The 20,767-nt window shown below is 34.1% G+C and overlaps 1 protein-coding gene across 1 annotated transcript; it reads right to left on the reverse strand.

Moving 5' to 3' along the window:
- Positions 1-4,807: 4,807 nt before the first annotated feature.
- On the reverse strand, positions 4,808-20,265 carry ANGPTL5 (angiopoietin like 5). Its single transcript, XM_060157910.1, has 8 exons — positions 20,133-20,265; positions 17,770-17,914; positions 15,809-15,912; positions 14,826-14,919; positions 12,558-12,658; positions 10,807-10,927; positions 8,535-8,720; positions 4,808-5,304 (listed from the first exon to the last, which is right to left on the reverse strand). The coding sequence occupies exons 1-8, from the start codon at positions 20,226-20,228 to the stop codon at positions 4,985-4,987; spliced, it is 1,167 nt and encodes a 388-aa protein (XP_060013893.1). The 5' UTR covers positions 20,229-20,265; the 3' UTR covers positions 4,808-4,984.
- Positions 20,266-20,767: the final 502 nt, after the last annotated feature.

The following is a 20,767-nucleotide window of genomic DNA, read 5'->3' on the forward strand; positions in this document are numbered from 1 at the left end:
AAACAAAAGTAAACAAATGGGACCTAATGAAACAAAAGCTTTTGCATAGCAAAGAAAACCATAAACTAGATGAAAAGACAACCGTCAGATTGGGAGAAAATATTTGCAAATGAAGCAACTGACAAAGGATTAATCTCCAAAATTTACAAGCAACACATGCAGCTCAATAACAAAAAAACAAGCAACCCAATCCAAAAATGGGCAGAAGACCTAAACAGACATTTCTCCAAAGAAGATATACAGATTGCCAACAAACACTTGAAAGGATGCTCAACATCACTAATCATTAGAGAAATGCAAATCAAAACTACAATGAGGTATCACCTCACACCAGTCAGAATGGCCATCATCAAAAAATCTACAAAAAATAAATGCTGGAGAGGGTGTGGAGAAACAGGAACCCTCTTGCACTGTTGGTGGGAATGCAAATTGATACAGCCACTATGGAGAACAGTATGGAGGTTCCTTAAGAAACTAAAAATAAAACTACCATATGACCCAGCAGTCCCACTACTGGGCTGAGAAAACCATAATTCAAAAAGAGGAGTCATGTACCACAATGTTCATTGCAGCTCTACTTACAGTAACCAGGACATGGAAGCAACCTAAGTGTCCATCGACAGACGAATAGATAAAGAAAATGTGGCACGTATATACAATGGAATATTACTCAACCATAAAAAGAAACAAAATTGAGTTATTTGTAGTGAGGTGGATGGACCTAGAGTATCTCATACAGAGCAAAGTAAGTCAGAAAGAGAAAAACAAATTCTTTATGCTAACACATATATATGGTATCTAAAAAAAAAGTTCTGAAGGACCTAGGGGCAGGGCAGGAATAAAGACGCAGATGTAGAGAATGGACTTGAGGAAACGGGGAGGAGTAAGCATAAGCTGGGACGAAGTGAGAGAGTAACATGGACTTGTATATACTACCAAATATAAAATAGAGAGCTAGTGGGAATCAGCCACATTGCCCAGGGAGATCAGCTCGGTGCTTTGTGACCACCCAGAGTGGTGGGATAGGGAGGGTGGGAGGGAGACACAAGAAGGAGGGCATGTGGGGCTATATGTATATGTATACATGATGCACTTTTTTATAAAGCAGAAACTGACACATCATTGTAAAGCAATTATACTCCAATAAAGATATTTTAAAAGAAAACTGTTTATGCCTTTGAAATAAAAGATTTACTGTTAACGTTTGCCTCATATTTATCCAATAATTTGGACTTTTTAATATGTTTAATGAATCTGTTATCTATTTTTGTACAATTAGATGTTCCTTTTTATTTTCAAGTTGTTAGTAATTTTCCCTCTTTGCCATTTTTCAATCTGTCTCCTCCCCCACTAATATAAAACTCTACTTTTCCTGTATACTACATTATATATTTTTTAATAATTGTAGAATTTGTACTCTACTGACCTTTCTGCTTTTCTCATAATAATTATTTTGTCACTTTATTGCAGTAGGCAGAGTTCTAAGATGGCCCCAAGATTTCCAGACTCCGTTTTACGTATACCTTCTCCTAGTTATTCAATTAAACACTAATTTATGTACAGCTTCAAAAAGATTTTGCAGACATAATTAAGGTCTCAAATCAGTTAACCTGAAGATAAGATTATTCAGGTGCATCTGACCTAATCACATGAGCTCTTTTTAAAGCAGTGAGCTTTCTGTGGCTGGTCTAGCTGGCTGCAGAATCGGAAGTTAGAGAGCTGTTCTGGCTGCCTTGGAAGAAAACAAATATCCACCCTATAAACTGCACATCGGACCACATGGCAAGGAACCACAGGCAGCCTCTATGAGCTGAGAGTGGTCCCAGCTCACAACTAGATAGACAACTGAGGCCTCAATCCTACAACCACAGGGAAATAAATTCTACCAACAACCAATGAGTTTGGAAGAGGTTCCTGAACCCAGAGGAGAGCTCAGCCTGGATGACATCTTGATTTGAGCATCATAATACCTTGAGCAGAACAGTGAGCTGGTAAATGAGTGTCATTTAATTTAAAGTCACTAAGTTTGTGTTAAGTTGTCCCATAATAATTTTTAGAAACTAATATATTTACAATATCAATTCTTTTTCAAACATTATCTGTTCTCATTCATTACACTTCAAGAAGCGCTTCAAATTTTCTCAAGTAAAAAAAATATCGTACTGACAATTCATGGTGTCCTTATGTTAAATTTATGGACTACTTTGGTGACAGATCCAAATAGTCTCCCTCCCTTTGGTATAAAGGAACAGGCTCAGAGGATCTGCAGTGGCTCAATGGAAAGAACAAGCTGGTACCAGCTGCTGAGTGAGTGAGCTCCCCTTTCAAACAAAGCCACTTTCTCAACCATGAAATTGTACTGTTACAAAAATGCCCTCCCGGAATGCACTATTCATTAGCATAAGTAGGCTCTCCTACCTGCCAGCCTGTACATTTTTTCCCAATAAACCCTATTTCATATATGCCAGTGAAGCAGTGTGTCAGTGATCTCCTTGGCATGACCTAAGTCCTCCTCACATATTGTTCTTGCAACTCCAAACTGCTCTTGGTTCTCAAACCCACTACTCCATTCATACATCTGGGGATATTTGCACCAAGTCTTCTATTCAAAGAACATGATTGTGCTGCTATTTAGAGTCATTTATGTTTCTTGGTAATGTTTTTTTGTTTGTTTGTTTGTTTTGTGGTACGCGGACCTCTCACTGCTGTGGCCTCTCCCGTTGTGGAGCACAGGCTCCAGCCGCTCAGGCTCAGCCGCCATGGCTCACGGACCCAGCCGCTCTGCGGCATGTGGGATCCTCCCGCACCGGGGCACGAACCCGCGTCCCCTGCATCGGCAGGCGGACTCTCAACCACTGCACCACCAGGGAAGCCCAGTAATGTTTTATAATTATTTTTAAATAGATTATTAGCCTACTTCTATAGCTCTCAAAGCTATTATGAATGTTAACCTTTTTATTTATAACTAATATATGCTGGTATAGAGAGAAGCTTTTGGATCTGTATAGTTTCCTTTTGATTTTTAACTGGACACAGTTTCAATTTTACTGATAATTAAATTGACAAAATAATAAATTATTTGTATTTTTAAATGGGACCATTTATCCAGAGAAGTCCTCAGATTCTGAAAGAATGAATCTACAATGATGTCATGTAGACCTTGGGTATGATACTCCAATCTTTTATGCTTACTTCTAAGAGATGTGGGCATGGTGTTGGGATAATAGAGAGCAAAAAAGGAACCGTTGTCTTGATACCATAACTTCTCCCAAGGTTAAGGTCACTTCATTTCTGGAAGTCTGAAGCTCAGGATTATTAACCAAAATATAGCTTCTCGTTTGCAGTGTGGGTTAAGGCCTCTTAGTACTTTCACACCTTCTCATAAGGCATCCTGGGGGCCATTGTCTCTTACTCATTCAAAGTCAAATACATCTTCTTATTCCCAAACCCAGAGAAATTAAAATTTCTTGCTTTTGTCTGGGTCTGTCATTCCCTTAACATCCCAACATTTATTCCCACTCTGCTTTTACCCTCAGTATCTCTGTAACCTTTATGGTAGGGTAAAAATGTGAAGCCCTTAGACCTTGCAGTACAATAAAGGAGATTCCCCTGTATAGGACCAAGAATTTCAAGGTCCAGAATCCACACATTAGACGTAGCTTGCTGAGTAGCAAAATTATTTCCTTAACTGTATATAAATTTGTTTCTAGTACTCATATCACTGCAGGGAGTGAACCTACAGTTCTCTGCTTCTGCAACCTAGTAGACATCTTACTCCAATGTAAAGACACAGAACCTCAACTGCGCTTCTATGAGATGGACAGGAAGCCATGGGGAACCATGCTCAACCATTTGCAACTGTATCCCGTCTATAATCTGTACACGGTTTATTCACTGCTTGGTGAGGAGATCAAAGTGAAAGCAATCTTGAAAGGTGACCATGTCATTTTTGCTCATCCCTGAACTCAGATGAGGTTCTATGTTCTGATCAAACTAAGCCCTCTGCTGTACTCAGATAACTCACCGTGATCTCTATACCCTCATATGTATTTTTAATTCAGACCTCCTCCCACCTCACTTTTCAGCTACTTCTACCCACTGTATAACCCTAACTCTGGACAAAGTACTTTTCCACTCAACCTTAATTTTCTTAATTAACTGAATGTGGTCTAGCACATTCCTTGCTGTGTTTTCCCATGGAAGCCTTACCACTCCAACTCCTTCCAACTTCCTAAAAAAAGCTTGCTCCTAGAGCCACCTCTAGACCAGTGATTCATTGTTCTTTCTCCTTCACTTAAAGCTCATACCATTCCTATTGCCTTAAAAAGAGTTAGGATATAAATGTGTTTTAGAATGCAACTGATCAGTATGCAAATGTACAGTAAGTTCATTACAAATAAGAATAAACTTATTAACCACAATAAAATAGGAAAACAAGAAGGACTTTATTTTTGCAGCAAACTCTTATTACCTGTAAAATATTATGGAATCACCTGGAAATAGTAAGGTTTTTAAACTATGTGAAGCTTATATATTAATCTGCACAAAATTATTCCTTGTAATTGTCTTCAACAGAAATTATCTGTAGATTATATATTTAGCCATTTCAAATAAATATAGAAATAAATATAACACTTTCTTTAATTTTCCTAATAATGCACTATGGTTTATATGTTTTAAAGAAAAGGGAAAATTTTTTAAAAGGACAACAGACTCCAGGTAGACAGGTTGCAATACACTCAAAACAAATTTTATTACATATTGTTAATATAATTAGTAGTAAAAGCATACATTGAACCATGTTTTCCTTTATAAAACTCTACAAAATTAAAGATTTCTATTTAGACTCATAATACCTAGATGTCACCTATGGTTAAATTTTGGCTAATATGCTTGAAACACTCAGTAAAAAGAGAAACTATGTAAAATTGTTTATATATTATTAAAAATAACTGTGGAACACTCATTACAATTTAAAATGAGATTACTTAAAATATGGATTGTAAATTCTTCTAATTTTCATTGAAACAGATTTAATCTTGACAGGTGAGTTGTTTTTGGTCCATGTGCCCCATCGAATTCCAGTTGCAAGCAATTTTCCAGGGAAGTAATGAATGCCATTCAGATTTGCGAGACCACACTGGTTGAACCACCAGCCGGTATTGTTACTGAGGTGGCTGCAGCTCTTCACAGGCTGACCATTGATGAGGCATACAGGGCGACATCCATCATTATCAACATCTGATGTGCTAAAAGGCATTGCATTTTGATTATCTTCTTTTCTGAAACCCCGGAATGCATCACCTAGGTAAAATAGATTTTTTTGATGATGAAATTTAAAGGCATTTTTTGTAATTTTAATCAACTTTTACCAACCCATTATGCAAAAGGATTACATCCCAGAACTAAGGTTTAAATTATATTTTAATAGGTGTTATATTAAAATTTCTCCTCCGGGTGCAATATGCCAAAATCTCGTAATAAATTCCTCAACATGATAGGCATGTTTAAGTAGACATTTGTTGGAACAAATTATGGTGGTCTGTGATGGCCTAGGAAAACTTTGCATATTATCAGTTAATAAATTGAAAACTATTAAATCGTTGCATAATTGTATGAAAGGACCAAACAGTAGCAGTATAAATTGAATGATAGTTTCCTTCGTATGCTTTAAAAACTAAATCCCATCCCTTACCCCTGGTACACAGGGGTAATGTGCTCTCCATTTCTACAATTTTGTCATTCCAATTATTTCATATAAATAGGCTCAGAATATGTAAACATGAATAAGTGGACATTCGATATAAAATCACAAAATGGAAGCTTGGCTGTGTAGACAGAAGCAGATAATTTAGGTCAAAATTATGGTGTATAAACCTGTCATACTTTGGGGAAGAATAATATGGTAATTGGTAATTTAGGAAAAGAAAATAATTTACACACAAATTTTTATACCAGTACCATTTTACATCACTTTAGATAGAGAGGTATGGATGAAAGTGAAATCTCTACCTTTCAGGAACAAATTTATAACTGCAAAATTTGTTTGATTTTATTTAGTGGCCACCAAGTTTATATTAAATGCCCAATGCCCTCAAGAAAAAAATCAGCTATAACACTGAGGTATGCCTTTTCTTCATGGCTCTCCATATGATATGCATACCAATTGGATAGTAGTTAAAACACCACCATATTTTAAAGACTTACATTGGACATTCTATGTATGGTATCACTGATAGTCACAGTAATCTTCAAAGATTAAGTATCTTGGCCAAGGCAACCTGGCTAACTAAGTAGCAGGGGTAGAAGTCATGTTTGTTTGTTTCTTTTAAACCATATAAATAAAAGATTCTAATTAGTCCCATTGTACTTAGATTTCACTTATAGATAAAATTTGCTAAGATGTTTGAAACACTAAGTAAAAGTGAAGCTATGTAAAATCTTTGAAGAATTCAAAGCCCACGTTTGTTTCATTATGTTCCAAATGTTTGGCATCTTTTGAGATGTCTTTGAGGAACCTGGAGAACTTCACTAATGGTAGTGGCCTATCCTGTACCCCAGCCCTGTCTCTGACCATGCACTTCATAGGAACACAATGCCAAAATTGCACATATTTGCAGGGAGAATATCATTTTCAATACCACATGGTGCAAAACCTTTCAGAAGTTCAAATGAGAAAGACAACACTTATGGAGCATTACCTAAATTATATGATCCTTCCACAGATACTCTCCCTGGTTAAGTCCAACCATCAGAAGGATCATACATTATATGAGCTCCTCACTGGATTATATTTAATAATTTACTCTAAAAATATAATGCATAGGTCTATTTTTAAAGAAATGGCCCATTAAAACTCACTGTTACGTTTTCTGTCCGAGCGTAATTAGAAAACATGACACTTTGTTTTCGCTAAGAACCCAGAGAAATGTCTCTCAAGTTTTAGAACCAGGGCAATGTGTCCTCATGGAACAACTGTGCTCCTCAAATGTTCAAATTTCATATTTCTATTTTTGTTCTGAGCTCAAAGTCAAATGTCTGACTCACCTCTACCAAATACCTGATCATACTTAACTATACTGCTATCTTTACATTCTTTTGACATCTTTTTCTTTATCTTGATTATATTATGTGATCAACATTTGAAAGTTACTTAACAACTTTATTGGGAAAAGGCAGAATAAGGCATGACAAAATTTGAGGCTTCCAAAATGAAAAAATTCTTGCCATTATAAATTGTATCCTCTAATGAGATCCTAGTCATCTTCTAGAGAAATCCCACATAAACTTTTCCTAACATTGTATGTTCCATATTTAGATAGTTCTTTACTCTTTTAGAGATGAAGCCTCAAAAATTATATAACTCCTTAAAATTGTCTCTATATGTCAATATTTAAATTTCAGACTTTTACTTAATATCCTAAGTCTAAACCCCCTCAGATATCAGAGATTCCATCCATACCAGACAACTTCTCATGCCCAGTAATTTTCCTCCCTCTGTGCCTTGACTCAAGCTGCTTTGTTTGCCAACATTCATTTGCCAAAAGCCTATCCATTCCTCCAAGTACAGATCAGTGATTCTCAACTATAAGGATGCCAACATATCCATCTAGTGAATACAAATACCTGGGCCCAAACTTACTGAATCAGATTCTACATGAGTATGTACTTTCACAAAGCATCCCAGGTTGACTCTACCATTAATTCTTTGTTGAAAACTACCCTTCTCTGGATGTAATCCATTGGAATCAGTCTTTCTCTTTAGCCCCCAAAGCTCTATCGGTATTCTGTGTTTTCAGTTTTATTTAATCTCCCTCTCTATATTGTGATCGGTTAAAGAACTGGGAACATAACTCATTCATTTTTGGATTTCTAACACTAAACATACCTAATGAACAAGTACAATGATGAGCAATGAACAGGAGAGCTGAATTTAGTATTAACTCAAGTTAAAAATATCAGCATCAAAATATGAATTTAATATCAAGTATTTTGAAGTTCTAAAAATTTAACTTATTTAGAAATGAGTAGATGTACCGAGATATAGCCCAAAAAAAGAAAAAACCTCACTAAACTAGTTGTTCTATCAACCTGGGTCCTTGCCCTTCCTCAGATGTGATGAGCTGGGACTCTTGGGCAAGTCACTTAATCTTTCAGGTTTCTTAACCTGCAGAGTGAGAAGAGTGAAGATCAGCTCTAACATTCTATGACTTCTAAACACCAGCCTCTCAGTACATGAAAATGTAAATAATGCCTTCCCAGCCTGCCCCACAGATTTGCTATCTAAATAATCAATTGTGATTACATATGGCAAAATTGTTTTAAAGTGTATAAAGCACTTCAAAATCACAAGGTGATGCAACCATCATAGCAGAGTTTCATAACTCAAGACTTAGCCAGTTTTCTCATTCCTAACCTATTCTGTTATCAGTTATGTGTCATATACCAAAAGAAATGCATTACTTTTATCTTCATCTAATATTGAGTCAGCTATATTTAAATCTTTTGGGTAAATTTAGGAATAAAAAACTTACCAGCATTTCCCGAATATCGTCCTAAGTGCATTTTAAAAAATCTTGTTTCATCCTCTAGCCAAAAATTATCATATGATGCATAAGCAAATGTGTCATCTTCAGATTCCAGTGCCACATACAGCATAAAACTGGTATTCTTCTGATTCACTATGTAAAAAATCTTTTTCAGCCCTAGCCAAAATTCACCTGTTTAAAAAAAATGCTTTTTTAAATATATTTTAATACAAGTTAGAATAACCCTTTGTTATTAAGTCTTTGGTTTTGCTTAGTGTTTCAATAACTCCAAGATGGCACACATAAATTATTTGAGAGACTAGATTGCCCTGGTTCAAATTATCAGTGTTTGCCTAATTTACCAAAACATATATATATGTGTATCTTCCCACTTCTACTTTACTAGACTTGGGATAACTAGTCTCTGTTTCATTTTTTTATCTCCCCAAATTAAATTCAAAAATTCATTTAAAGATCACGTAAAAAGTCAAGTTTTACCTTAAGGCATGTCAACAAAAAATGAGTTCAAATATTACGACAGGTAACAAAATGATGTATACCAGTAAATATAAGAGGTTTAGCCTCCAAATCAGCAACTCCTAAATAACTATTTTCTGAAAATGCTCAGTAGAAATTATTTTTTCTGTCTTTGAGAATAATGTTTTGTGAACAAATATTTCTTTGTTGTAATGAAGCTCGTCAGTTACCTATGAATGAAGACATAATGTAGTAACACTGGAGCATACTCAGGTTAAGGGTCAATATTTTCAAGATGATTATAGATCCAAGATGGATTATTAAACTCCCTAATTCAGACTGCATTCTTCTTGCATGTTCTAGCCAATGACTTTCTACCTCCCTTTACCCACTGTGGCATAACCTAAATGTAGACACTCCTGCTCTGAAGTATATCCCTCTGCTTGAATCATGAAATTACTGAAGGAAGTAAGGTTCTAGTCAAAACAAACTTCAAGAGCTGGGAGACAATGTGACAGAATTCAAATCTTAAAACTATAGCTAAGATACTAAGTCACTCTCCAGGCCTTACAGGGGCATTTTAGCTACATACCCACTTAGAACTGAAAAGTATTCTGAAGAAATACTGGAAGAAAGGGAGTATAGGAAGTAAAAAATAAGTACAAGAAGGAAGGTGGGCCTGCTTAGTTTCTCACAGTCTGACACTACTATTTAAGTGTCCTTGCCATCTTTCCCCTCTACCCCAACCTCAGATTTAACTGAACAATACATTTTCCTTAATCCCAAGTTTATTTTTTTAAATAAGCCAAGTACAAAGCAGTCTGCTTATGTGAAGTACACCTTCCTGAAGACATTTTTTGTCAAAACTCAGGTAATTTTCCCATGGAAATAAGCATTAAGTAAGGAAGATAACAACTTAGAGCCTGCAGATCTATGACAGCTCAATTCAGAAGGCAGCCCTTACTGGAAAATTGGAGGTAATGCTGAGAAAACACAAGTATTTCAAATGCATTCCATAGCATAGCAGCTATTTGGCCTTACTTATGACATTTTATTATATTTCATGTCCCTTCTAACATCATTGGCATGCTGTAGGGTTTTTAGCAGTAGGACAAACACCACCACTTATTAAATCCTTGGATGACATTATTATGGGATGTTAAAGACTCTAAATTATAACAACAGTAACTGAAAATAATAGCATGAAAATGATCAAAGTCACCTGCAAATGTTCCAATTAATGTAAAATTCTGCAGGGTTCAGAAATACTGGTGCTTCTATTCACCAGCAAAAATTGATGCTGCCATTTGGTAATAACGTGAACAGATTTTACAGTTCACCTGGGGTTTACATTTTCCAAGTTTTGAGCATAGTGGTTTTTATTGACATTTACATAATTTGAATTCCTACAGCTATGGACCTCAATTCTCTATTTCATTTGCTTATGTAGACACAGCACAAATCTCAAGAATTTCAAGGTCCCTGCTCATTCAGGTTTTCATTCTACAAATAGTTATTGAGTATCTGTCAGAATTCTGCTGAGAGCATAGTCAATACTTAATAAATAACACAATTTAGAATTTTCACTCAAATCACATTTCAACTAAAAATAAAGATTTTCATATCTCAACTGAAGACCTATTTATTTTAAGTAATTTGGCATATAACCAGAGGGTAATTTGTCATATTTTTATATTCACAAGGATTTGCTATTTTTACTAACTATTTGACCAATAGAGACAGAGTCCATAGGCATATTATCAAGAAGAAGAAAAAAGAGGAGAAATAAATAAAATTTGACCTAAAAGGTCGCCAAATCCATCCAGATAGTCGCACCATAACCTTTGGAAGTCAATTATCCCATCGATCCTTTTCTGTATCACAGTCCATCCACCTCCTCTGTAATCCATGTCACACATTACCTAAAATAAACCCAGAAAAGACAAAAATAATATAATATTATTTTCATTCTTTTATATAAAACTCATACTTCACCCTTAAAGCCTAGAGAAAGAGAAGATACTTCCACTGAAAGCTTCAATGCAACTGTATGTCATTAATGTATTCAGATTTTTTAAAAATCTCTAGAAATAATACTGTTTATTATAAAACAAACCTAATTGTGGTCCCTGTATCAGTCATTTTTTTAATATATGTGTTTGTAGCATTTTAAGGTTACCCTCTTATTCCTCAACTCCATAAATATTTTTCAGTTGAGTAATAACTGTACCAATCTGATATGGCAGAGTGATGTATTTCTTTATAAATTAACTCTTCCTTTTAATTAAAACACTGATTTTTTAAAAAACAGTGTTAAATGTGCCTGTGTGCCTGTCTTTGAATGCTTTTTTCCTCCAAAAGCCTGGAAGGCCTGTGTTCAGACTGGGATTTTCAGACAGAAAGGCATGATTTGTGCCCCATCTCAGCAGACACTCATAGGTGCATCTGTGGTGCTCTGTTAAATGCCTCTAAGAGGACAACCATAGGGGACCCATAGAAGTGACACAGCGAGAAAATCAGACCAATCCTCCCCATCAGAAACTTCCCACACACAGACAGAAAAAGGCAGTGTGGAGGAAGTTAGGGAACCAACACTTTCCCACAAAAGAGGTAATTATGCATCCCACTCTTCACAAAATTAGAAGCCTTCCCTTTTCACATCTGTTCAGGTCCATTTTTGAATCTGTAGGTGAAGTAATTTAGGTAATTTAAAATTATTTCCCACTTAATTCCCAATTTTTGACATCCTGTCAATAGATGTCAAAAAATAACGTTAGTAACTCTGAGACGAGAAGCTGGTTTAGAAAAAATATTTTAATATTTTAATAAAGACTATCAATAAGGTATGATATTGGTATTATAAATTTCTTATGCACAAAAAAGTAACCAGAAAATTATATATATATAATGTTTATATATTATATATACTGTATGTAATATATAATATTATAATACTAATTTTAATAACACAATTTCTAGTAGAAATTTCTTCTAGAAATCATGGTATAGAACTACTAAGGATAAATATGAGTAATTTATTTTATTTGATTTAAGAAATGGATCAGCTTCTCAATCTGTCTCACAATTCAGTGAAAGGATTTTTTAATTATTAATTTTTTATACAATCACAAAAAATCACATCATCCAAAGAAAGTATAACCAAGTGTAGGAAGAGAAACTAAAGTATTTTTAGCAAGCCCAAGGCAAAGCACACAATTATTTTTTAATATCCATAAGCTAATTCAAGCAAGTATTTATTTTGCATAGTTCTGCCTACTTTAAGGATAATATAAGATCTTGCACCAAATGGATTTACTTTAAAAGAGTGTAACCATGAACACTCAAATAGAAAAGTGAAAGACCCTCTAGTTCTTTTATTGGTTTGTGGTTTGGGCAAAGAATTCCAGAAAACAAAACTTTTGAAACTGGAACTTACACTGATTTATTTTTAAATTGTTAAGAAAAAATAAAATATTAAAACAATTAAAATTCTAATATTATTTAAATAAATTAGATGCCTATCCTATTCCATATAATAAGGGAAAACTTTACCTCAAATGGGTAACTAGATCCTTCTGGGTGGATTATATACAAACCACTTGGTGTTTTAGTGACAGAACCAATGGTATCTTTAATATCAGTACAATCTAAACCTAGAAAAGTAAAATTAGTTATTTAGGATATTTCCACATATACATTTAAGACAATCATTTTATAAAAGAGAATTGACAGTGCTATCTGAAATTATTATTATTAAAATGTTCAGTAATGATGATGATTTTAACTTTTTGAAAATGAAAAATTATCTCAACTTTAGAAATAAGAAGAAACTAGATAGATAGGTGGAGGAACTGGGATTGAATAAGTTATGCTGCAAAAACCTTCACTAATAACTAACTCACTGTTATTGATTAGTATTCCATTTGGTATCAACATTTATTTAATATATTTTATGATTATGCATTCTCTTGTCCAATAAATAATGCCCTTTCAGAAACCTAGGCTTATTTTGGGAACATAATATGTAACAGAAATCTGTGTGAATGAGGAGGAGAAAATCCAAAGGAATAAGTAGATTAATTACTATTGACACATCCTTTCTCCACTATTTGAAATTTCAGAGGTTCTGGTGTTTTGGGGCCCACCGTTACAAACAGGCAAAGGGAGAGGAGGGGGAAATCACTTTCTTCACCAGAGAAAATGATGCTGAGGCTAGAGCCTGCTCTGTTGACAATAGCTAGAACTGTAGCAGTCTATAATCACCTTCTCTTAAGCACTCCCCTTTCTAGGGGATTGTAAATATATTATGTAGATATGATATTATAGTTTACACTTTGTGTTATCTTTTATGTAGATATGTAGATATGTATGTAGATATGATGTTATAGTTTACTTTACTTTGTGTTATCTTTTATAAATGTGATTAAACAAATTCAACCCTTACAGCATCAGTTACCAAGAGAAAAAACACATGAAAGCCTGATACTTCAGAGCCAGAAGTTTGGGTTAGATTCCTAGTACTACTATTTACTAGCCAGAACCATTAACTAAGTTACTTAACTACTTTTCTTCATGTGCAATATTGTTATAATAATAATACTATCTACTTCATAGTGTTATTCTGACGATATACATAGTAAGACATTATATCAATATAAAGCACTTAGCACAGTGCCTAGCGCACAGTATTTTGTTGCCTTCTTCTGAATTGCTAAGAGACATTTTCATAATAATTTTATGCTCAGAGATATGACAATAGAAGTTTACAATGAAGGACTAATCTGAGTTGGAATATCTGCTTTGCCATCACCATCCAAATAAATATGAACAGGTTATTCAGATGTTTCTGGGCTCCATATTCCTTATCTGATGATGAAGATCATCATAGCGAATGCTTATACTGTCTTACTATGCATCAAGCAATATTTTAGGAGCTTTTGGTGTATTTATTCATTTAATTCTCGTAAGAACCATATGAGGTAGGTACTATCAGTTTACTGATGAGGAAACTGATATCAAGGAAACGGTGGATGAGGGATTTGAAGACAGGTGATCTGACACCAGAGTCCATGCTCATAACCACCATGTTACACTACCTACCTACACTACTCACTTATGGGAAATAAATGAGATATAATAGAACAACAAAAAATAACATGTGAAAGTGCCTGTCATAGTACCTGACACATAGGTGATTCTCAGTAACAGTTTATTTCCTTCTCTTTGTAAGGAAAAAAGAAAGATCATTCACTAGGCTGTCAATAAATATTTACTTGCTTGGAACTTTTTGTTATTAATTCACAACTGTAAGATATATAGGGCACTTTTCTTAGAAACCCATGACTTTAGGAATTACTATATATTGTTTTAGTATAAACAGTGCTAAATTCCACTTTCTTTTGTCTTAAGTTTCTTTTTCTTTTCAAATTTTGTGTCCCAATTTGAAACATCTCAAACATGTTAAAAATAGTTTTTACAGGTGGGAGGAATTCTGAGACCTTCTTTTCTTCTAGCTGAAGGTTGATTATTAGTATTAAAATGTAAAAGGAGAGCCTGAATTCAGTTACATAAAACTATGCTATTTTCAACAGATTCAGAATATCTGTATACAACCATAGCTTTCAAATGGTCAGAAAAGCTTCCCAATTCAGGAAAGTACACATTGTCTGGGTTGAAATTTGGCAGGTATTACTCCTCCAGTCTGTTAGATGATAATGAGCTGTATTTTTTAAACAAAAGTTCTAAATGCTCCAACCTGTCCAGGAAATTTTTAAGCAATAAAAGACAAGTATGAAAAGGGTGAAATACCAAAGTTCTCACCATGTGACTGAACTGGTCTGTGAGGAAAAGTATCCAGCTGTTTTCTAAAAACTTCCGTAGTCAAAATGAGAACTCGATTCATGAGCTCATTAACCTAAACACACATGCATACATTTAAGCAAATTTATATTTGAACAAAACTCTCTTAGCTGAATTTTACAAGTGATATCTCTAAGCTTCTTATAAATCCAGCTTTGAAATATATATGATGTCCATTTTTCTTTTGAATTCCTTACTGCTCTAAGCAGTAAAGAAAGGCATTACTAAATAGCAATCATTAAATTGAGTACTGTTTTCCTCCTACACATTGCTTTCATCTGCCCAGTTCTGCATTTGACTGCTCTTGCAGATCTGTTCTTTGTATCTTGCCTGCTCCTTTGCTGTAGTTTCTTATCTGATCTCCCTGTCTCCTCCCTCTGCTCTTCCTCAAGTCATCTTCCTCACTAGCTGTCAATCTAATCATCGCATTTCCCTGCTCAGACACTTCGATGACTCCTTGGTGTGGCATGAGTTAGCTCCTATTTCTTTAAGTCAGTTTTCCTTATACACCTCAACTTCACCAGCCACTCCACTCCTGCACCACTTCAAGCAGTTCCCCAGAATGCAAGGTCCTACTCTTCTTACCCCACATTTGTGACCTTTGAAGCATTTATCCATCTTTCATGATTCAGTTCATAATCTCTGTCATCTGGGAACACTTCTCATAGCTCAGATATTAAATTTCTTTGGTGCATCTTTCTGACAGCAGTCACAACATTTTCAATACATTTTTCTGCTCTCTTAGACTGTATAAGCTTTAAGTGAAGATCTTTTTTTGTTGTTATTGCTTTCTGTTTGCCTGAGGCTTACTATGGTGCCTCTAACATAGTAGGCACTAAATAGATGTATGGACTTTAATGCATTAAAAAATTAAACAATTATACCTCTAGCTAAGTATATCAATGTACACATACAATAACAACACAATTCTAAAAAATCCATACCTGATTAGATAAATAATCCAAGGAAGCTTGCTGCTCATCCATCATATTTCTTAGTAGTTTTTTGGTACTTCGTGTATAAGAAACAATAGAATTTTGCAAATTTCCTTAAATCATAACAAAATGTGTTTGCTAAATATTATTTTGTTATAGAAAACAATTACAGTGAAAAATAATTTCAAAATGATTTTGGATAAATATGTAACAATAAAGCTCAATCTAATACATAGAATTGCATATTCTAGTTAGTACTTTTTTGTTTAACTCAGGATTATCCAAGAAAACAATTATTTCAATACCTCGCAATGAAAGTATGCTTCCTAATAATTTAGATTACCCCCAAATAAGTTAATCTGATATAAATGCGAGACAACATTCTGAATATCAATTCTCACTTTATAAGATGAGAGGTACAGAAGCAGGAGGTCCAAGACTCATCAATTCTTACTACATAAGAAAGTAAAAGGCAATAATTCCATATCATGTAAGTTAATTTTAAAAGTAAATCTTTCTTTAAATTTTTTCTATTAATGCTATATTTTTATATAAACAAATTACAAACTCACATACATATATACTCATAATAAATCTTAGTCAAAAGTTTTAGCTGGTTGGTTTCTGGTAAACTTTTACTATGTACTTTTGTTTTTATTTTAAAACAATCTTACTTATAGAATAGTTTCAAGAACAGTATGAAGAACTTTTTCCTAATTCTTTTGAGCATGCCACCATGATGCCCCTGGATACTTCAGTGTGTTTTTCTTACACCAAAGACATTCTCCCCAACACAGCCATAAAAGTCAGGAAATAAACATTGACTACCATGCACTTCTCAGATTTTATCCAAGTTTATTCAGTTATACTGATGATGTCCTTTACAACAAAAGGAGTCACACATTATGGCATACATTATTCTTTTAAAAATTATTTATTTCTATGTTCCTAACTTTTACTCTAGCAGTAGAATCACATGAATAATTCATGATATTTTAAAATCTACCTCACCCAGCTTCATCTCTCATTTTTACTTTCAGTCTCTCACTTTCTATTAGATACTCCCTGGATTTAGACATCTGTCTTAATGGATCTAAAGCCACACTCATAGGTTTGAGAAGCCTGAGATACCTGTGTTACACATAGAATTAAACACAATAAAGTGAGCTTTTTATACTTTCTGACCTAGGAGTTACAGTCCTATAAGAACTGGATCAGAACCTCCTCCCTTTCTGATCCCCTGTCTCATTTCACCGCCTATGTACATATAAATAGATCATGAAAATTACTGCACTATTACTAGTTTTAAACAAAAATGGAGATTTAAAAACTTTTTATTTTTTATGCTTTGCTACATAAATTCGCTGTGAATTTGTATTATATCTATTGTAGCATTTACTCAATATTAGTGAATTCCTTCTCAAACTCAGGTGAAATTTGCCATTTGTTCAGACGGAAGTAAGAAAATAGTGCTAGGCGAATTGATACCATCAGTGTGTTGTGGCTCACCCCTTCCCTCTGTGGCTAGTTGGTGTCACTGGGCCATATTATACAGAAGAAGGATTTGTTCATTTACCAAACACTTACGAAGCACCTACTATGTGCCAAACACATAAAACTCCTTGCCTAGGATGATCAGGATATATATAAAATGACCCACACAAATGCTAATGTATATTTTTCCATCTCTACCCTAGAAATAATAAATCATATCCCTGTATAATTGTGGGTGGGGGTTTGTTTTGTTTTGTTTGCGGTACGCGGGCCTCTCACTGTTGTGGCCTCTCCCGTTGCGGAGCACAGGCTCCGGACGCACAGGCCCAGCATCCATGGCTCACGGGCCCAGCCACTCCGCGGCATGTGGGATCTTCCCGGATCGGGGTACGAACCCGTGTCCCCTGCATCGGCAGGCGGACTCTCAACCACTGCGCCACCAGGGAAGCCCAATTGTGGTTATTTTTAATACTTACTACACATGAAATGTTTTTCTTCTCGTGTAATTTTAGTTTTAACATCACATGATTCCTCACAATCTTCTTTATAAACAGTAGCATTACTTTTACTTTCACCTTTTGCATTAGATTCATCTTCTACAATGTTAACTACTGGAGAATCCTTTATATTAAAAAAATAGAAATAGGAAAAAATATATGAAATATGTTATATTACCTAATATGTCATAAATAAGAAGAGTGTAGAAAAAAAGATGAGATTTCAGGACATATACAAGGATGATCATTAGAAAAAAACATAATTAACTGGTTAGTTCAAACTTCCACAAATAAACCTTATGGGTAAATTCTAGGTATGAACAATAAATATATGTTAATTCATTATTTTTGCTCTCTTTTTTTCTTCTCCAATTCTAAAAGGAATCATTTAGGGTCTACGTTCTAGTGTGGTGGCTCTATGGCCTTGACCTTTAACTTTTACACAATTCCATGTGCGATATAGTTCTGACCATCCCTCTTCTAGAAATTGTGCAATTTGAAGTTCTTTGAATGGGTACTAAGAAGGTTCCCTGAGATGCCTACAACATTTCTATGCCAAAAACACTTTCTGCCACTAGTTATTAGGAATCGTGGTTTGGGGAAAATGTGCAGGAGAATTGTCGCTCTTGTATAAGCTAAAGTATTTACAGATTTGAAAGGTAAAGTATGCATAGATTTAAAAGGTACCACTGAATATTTAAAAAGGATACCCAACAAGGACCTACTGTATAGCACAGAGAACTCTGTTCAATGTTATGTGGCAGACTGGATGGGAGGGGAGTCTGAGGGAGAATGGATACGTGTATATGTATGGCTGAGTCACTTTGCTGTGCAACTGAAACTATCACAATATTGTTAATCGGCTATACTCCAATATAAAATAAAAAGTTAAAAAAATTTTTTTAAAAAGGTAGCAGTGATAACAGAAAAAAAGCACGGAATTTTGCTTTGCAAAATCAACAACAGATATCATTTTAAAAAGCCAGCAACCTTATATATAGAATGGATAAACAACAAGGTCCTACTGTGTAGCACAGGGAACTATATTCAATATCCTGTAATAAACCATAATGGAAAAGAATATGAAAAAAGATATATATATATATTCAGTTACATATGTATAACTGAATAACTTTGCTATACAGCAGAAATTAACACAACATTGTAAATCAACTACACTTCAATAAAATAAATTTAAAAAAATTAAATTTAACTTAAAATAAAAAGCCAACAACCAACTACAAACTTGTGATTGCTAGTGGGGAGAGGGAAGGAGAAAGGTGCAAGATGGGGTAGGAGATTAAAAAGTACTAACTACTATTCAAAAAGAAAAAAGAAAGAAAGCCAATTACAGATGTCATTCCAAAGGTATCTATTCTTGTTGGCACACTACTGGTTTTTTTAATGTTAAAACACCCTTTGGTATAAGTTATGTGATTTAGAATAACTCTGTAATTTAAAGAAAATAATAGCTTTGTCCTCTTTGAAAATAAAGCTTTGTCCTCTTTGACCTGGATATTGAGAGAAAGGTAAAGAGCTAATCACAATATAAAAGATATTTGCCCAAAAAGATGCTTACATTTTGTTACATAGATCTACTTTTAACTTTTTGCTCTTTCCCCTAAACTCCTATAATAATTGACATAGTAGATGTTTTCAAAAACTTAGGTTACAACTATATTTTTTAGATCTAAATAAGATTCTTAAATTTTTAGTATAGAGAACTGTTATTAATATTTCTGTAGCTTTTTTAGAATTTATTCTTGCTTCAACTTTGGAATTTAGTATTGATACAGTGGTAAATACATTTTATAACATTTAAAAATTATAAGCCAACATTTAAATGTATAGAGATTCAAATCACAATCTACTCATAGTATTGCATACACTATCTTAGCTATCAATCACTCTGACATTGTTTTGAATAAAATTTTCTAATTCTAAATTTTAATATTTCCTAGGTAACCAGTCACAAGACTATATTTGAAGTATGAAAGTTTCTAGAATAGTTTTTTTAAGCAAAGTGAATTTTTTTACTACCTACCAGATATTTCATTATTAAAGTTAACTAGAAAGTTGTTGGCTAGTTTTTAACCAAGGCCTGCAATTTCTTTAACAATTTTTCACAAGAAATGTATTAAGAGTCAATCTTCAGTTTATGGTTTCCTAAGTTTAAAAGTAATATTATTTAAGCATAAGTCTCAGCATTTCTAAATAAACACTTTAATTTTCCCATAAATTATATTGAGTACTGTAATTAATCTTTTCAAACATCTAATATATATCTTGAAAACTATATAATCATGCTTTCCTAGCTGAAATAATATTGCTGAAATTCTTACCGTAGAATGATGAACACAGTTACATTGTATAACTTCTCCACAAGTAAAAATACATAGATTTAAAAACAAGAGTGAAGCTTGGAAAAGATAAATCATATTTTTCTTGGTTGGAGAAATGAAAATTTTCTTCAAATATCAGTCAGCTCTGTGTGGAAAGAACTCTAGTACACAGAGTCTTCAGTCAAAAATTTCTGGAAGGTGTACAACAAAAACAGAAGCCAGTACTTACTAGTTTCCATGCCCTCATTTGAAACACCCTTCATATGAGAAACAAGGTAGCCTCTAGAGATCCAGTCATTTTAAGTTATACAAACCTTTTTTATCACTACATGCCTGCATTGTAAATCCACGCTTTTGGAATACAGGCAGTAGCCAGCCAGCTAGGTAGCTAAATCAAGTAAGCAAGCAAGAATTTATAGCATCATCTAGTTTTTATGTCAGATTTTTTTTTTTTTGCCCTTAGGAAAAAATGCCTTTGATAAGGTATAACTCTATAATTGCGAACCAGTTTGCATAAAAATAGTAAGAAAGTAGAAATGAGTGATGTAGAGGGAAGAATATTACATTGGAACTATTTCTACAAAATACTAAGTACAAATTTAATCAGTGTGGACACCCAGAGCAGATAATTCAGA

Source organism: Lagenorhynchus albirostris, chromosome 9 (assembly GCF_949774975.1).
Source record: "Lagenorhynchus albirostris chromosome 9, mLagAlb1.1, whole genome shotgun sequence".
NCBI classification, from domain to species: Eukaryota; Metazoa; Chordata; class Mammalia; order Artiodactyla; family Delphinidae; genus Lagenorhynchus; species Lagenorhynchus albirostris.

Coding starts and splice junctions, on each gene's coding strand:
- ANGPTL5 (XM_060157910.1), bottom strand. CDS start 20,228: ATGATTTATCTTTTCCAAGCTTCACTCTTGTTTTTAAATCTATGTATT. Junction 17,915..20,132: donor ACTGTGTTCATCATTCTACG/GTAAGAATTTCA, acceptor TTTAATATAAAG/GATTCTCCAGTAGTTAACAT. Junction 10,928..12,557: donor GATCTAGTTACCCATTTGAG/GTAAAGTTTTCC, acceptor GGTTTATTTTAG/GTAATGTGTGACATGGATTA.